Source organism: Photinus pyralis, unplaced genomic scaffold (assembly GCF_008802855.1).
Source record: "Photinus pyralis isolate 1611_PpyrPB1 unplaced genomic scaffold, Ppyr1.3 Ppyr1.4_LG10, whole genome shotgun sequence".
In the NCBI taxonomy this organism is placed as follows: domain Eukaryota; kingdom Metazoa; phylum Arthropoda; class Insecta; order Coleoptera; family Lampyridae; genus Photinus; species Photinus pyralis.
Window position 1 is genome coordinate 4,602,912 of NW_022170250.1, and position 3,858 is coordinate 4,606,769.

Genomic DNA, 3,858 nt, shown 5'->3' on the forward strand with positions numbered 1-3,858 from the left:
GCAGAGGTGGGTAAAATGCATTTAAATAAGTATTTAAAATGGAAAATGCAAAATGTATTCAGATATTGTATTTAAAATGTAAAATGCAAAATGGTTTTTGTACATTTATTTAAAATACAAAATAGAAAATAGGTATTTGAAATAACATTTCGAATACAAAATGGTTTTACAATTTATTTATTTGCAATAAAATTTACATTAGCTTTAATTATTAAAAGTTTTTCAAATGTATCATCATTCATGCATCGACGTTTTGGTCGCATGATCATCCCTGCGTATGAAAACAGCCTTTCAGCAAGAGCCGCGTGCGTAAACCACAGAAATCACGTAAACAAGCAAGCCACAACAACACAAGCAAGCCAAGCACGTTTTGTGCAAGGAAGCGTTTTGATGCACTTATTTACCACAGATCACCATTTTTATTTTCTTTCCACAGATCACATTTGCAGGTAAACCAGAAAAACTTTGAATCGAATCTATACTACGTTATTTTAAATAGAAAATAGTTATACTGATTTATTTAAAATAGAAAATAGAAAATGATTTTATCTACAGTATTTAAAATACAAAATATAAAATGGCATTTTCTATTTTAAATACGTATTTCAAATAAATTCATTCGAAATAGGTACACATCTGGACGTTAGAGCATACGTACCGGGTGACCCAATAAGACTGTTCCTCGGCCATATCTCGAGAACCGTTCGTCATATGACTTAGGGGTAAAAAAAAATTATTGGGTAAATCGGTCATGAAGAATCGCTGGAAAAGATTTTCAAGTTCTTAAAAATGACCAACAGAGGGCGTAACTGCCATCTTAAATTTTAAAATTGCATTTTCTTTAAATTTCGCATAATAAACTAAACATTCTTTTTTCACATTTTTAAAGAGAACCAGTTTATCTATCATTTTCGTAAAAACAAAAACTCAGTTATTTCAAAAACAAAGATGGCGTGGGGCGTTCAATTGTTTTTGCAATAACCTGCTTTAACTTCTTAACCGTTTGACCGATTTTAACAAATTTGGTATGGTTGAAAAGAGCATTCCTTGGGCAAACAGAATCAAACAATATAGTTAATTTAGTTGAATCCTAGTTTTGATAATATGAGCCACATTTTAAAAAAATCAAATGGAATGATATGACTTTTTCCTTATAAAAAAAAGTAGCCAAATAACATCCAAAGAGGCAAGTGAAAACCGTTTTTCAAAATCTCGTTCCTAACCTCAAATACTGGGAAAATGAGATTAATTAATTGATTAATAAAAATGCTTAAATTGTATCTTAAATTTACTTTTTAAGTATTTCCGATATTTGTAGATGGCGCGAAAGAAAAGCACCATACACTTTTAAGTAGACCTTGGAAAATTAAACAAATGAAACACGATGCATGATAAAATTATAAAAGCCGTAATTTGTAAATTATTCTGCTGTGGTTACATTGAGAAAGTGCAGTTTATTGATTTTCTAAGGTATGTGCACTCCCAAACGTAAATACGCATATCAAAAAAACGCAAAGCCGCAGTTAAAAACACTTATTTTTCGAATTTATATTGACTTTGCGACATTGGCGGGCATCTGTTGGTCAATCTGGGCGACTCGCTATGCGCAAAAGCTGGCAACACTGTCTGGTGGCAGTAATTTTAGGTTATCTCTTTTTCATTTCAGAAAAAGGCGAACCATTACCCATTTATTTCAGCACAGTTTGAATATGTAATTATTACAAATTACGGGAGTCTCATAAGGTAAGCCCTTGCTTCATTACGATACGATTCAATAAAATATTGTAGGGTTCATGATGTCCGAAGTTGATGGCTCTGCGCCTGTGAAACTTGAACTGAAACTAGAAGCAGAAATAAATTCATGTCTTGAGAACAGCATTTTCGTAAACAACTCGGCATGGGCATCGGTGAAAGACGAACCAAAAGAGACCATCGGTGGAGGGTGCTCCACATTTTTGCACCATGTAGACCAGCCGCAACAAAAGGATTGTGGCTCGGGTCTGGAACCCGGAAGCTTAAAAGAATTTAAGTGTGAGCTTGAATACCATCATACAAGTAATACAAAGTTTAAATGTGACGTTTGTGAATACGCAACAGATGTCAAACGGCAACTTCAGTCGCACCATTTAAAACACAAAGATACTAAAGATTTCAAATGTGACAATTGCGATTATACCACCCATCGAAAGTTTAGTTTAAACCGCCACCTGCTAAGGCACAAGGTTACAACTGATGATTTTAAATGTAATAGTTGTCATTATGCAACAAATAACAAATATCATCTTAAATTCCATCTATTAACTCATAAATTTGCTAAAATTTTTAAATGTGACACTTGTGATTATAGCACCCATCGTAAATCCAGTTTAAACCGCCACCTGCTATTGCACAAGGATACAAAGGATGATTTTAAATGTTACAGTTGTGATTATGCAACGAATAATAAATGTCAACTTAAATACCACCTTTTAACTCATAAACTTGCCAAAGATTTTAAATGTGATGCCTGTGATTATGCGACATACAATAAAAGATATTTGCACGAACACCTCAAAATTCATGAAATTAACAAACGCTTCAAATGTGACATTTGTAACTATGCAACAAATATTAAATGTAATCTTAAACGTCACATTTTAACTCACAACAGTTCCACCGATTTTAAATGTTACAGTTGTAATTTTGCATCCAATATTGAACTTGCTTTTAAACAACATCTTTTGACACACAAACTTTCTAAAGATTTTATATGTAGCACTTGCGTTTATGCAACTAATAACAAAACTCACTTTAAACAACACCTTTTAGCGCACAAGGATGGCAAAGATTTTAAATGTCACAAATGTGATTACGCAACAAACGTCAAACAACATTTTAAAAATCACCTTTTAACTCACAAAGTCGTTAAAGATTTTAAATGCGATAGTTGCGATTATGCGTCGCATATTAAACGTTATTTGATACGGCACCTACTAATACACAAAAATTCCAAAGATTTCAAATGTACCCATTGTGATTATGCAGCGCACGATAAATTCAGTTTAAAACTCCACCTCTTAAGACACAAGGAGTCGAAAGATGACTATAAGTGTTACAGTTGCGAGTATTCGACAAATATTAAGCAGCATCTTAGATACCACGTTTTAACTCACAAAGTTGCCAAAGATTTGAAATGTAACATTTGTGGTTACGCAACACACTACAAATCCAGTTTGAACCTTCATCTCTTGACACACAACAAAGTTTCAAAAGATGATTTTAAATGTTACAATTGCGATTACGTAACGAATATTAAATGTCATCTGAAGTCACACCTGCGGAGTCATAAACTTGCGAAAGATTATCAGTGTAACATTTGCGACTATAGAACACGTTATAAATCCGGTTTGAACATCCACCTCTTACGGCACAAGAAAGTTTCAAAAGACGATTTTAAATGTTACAATTGTGATTATGTAACAAATATCAAATGCAATCTTAGATCACATCTTTTGACTCACAAAGTTGCAAAAGACTTTAAATGTGACCACTGTGATTATTCTGCATACAGTAAAAGTTGTTTGAACCGGCACCTCAAAGTACATAAAATTATCAAACTCTATACATGTGACATTTGTAACTATACAACGAATATTAAATGTAATTTTACTCGTCACCTTCTAACACACAAAAGTTAGAAAGTTGTCAGAAAAGAACATGTGGCTCCTAATGGTACAATAGCAACTGTCACATTTGGAATTGTGCGTTTTTTACATTGTAATTGTAATATAATTACTATATTTTATAAGTAGTTAAGATGATAAAGTGAAAATTGCATTGTAGCACATCTTTATTTAAATTAAATTTTATTTCAGTTCA

General features: G+C 32.6%; 1 protein-coding gene across 1 annotated transcript; it reads left to right on the top strand.

Moving 5' to 3' along the window:
- Positions 1 to 1,617: 1,617 nt before the first annotated feature.
- On the top strand, positions 1,618 to 3,858 carry LOC116162248 (zinc finger protein 845-like). Its single transcript, XM_031475817.1, has 2 exons — positions 1,618 to 1,743; positions 1,789 to 3,858. The coding sequence occupies exon 2, from the start codon at positions 1,794 to 1,796 to the stop codon at positions 3,675 to 3,677; it is 1,884 nt and encodes a 627-aa protein (XP_031331677.1). The 5' UTR covers positions 1,618 to 1,743; positions 1,789 to 1,793; the 3' UTR covers positions 3,678 to 3,858.

Bases quoted from the DNA above. Each gene is read 5' to 3' on its own strand.
- LOC116162248 (XM_031475817.1), top strand. From the start codon at position 1,794: ATGATGTCCGAAGTTGATGGCTCTGCGCCTGTGAAACTTGAACTGAAA.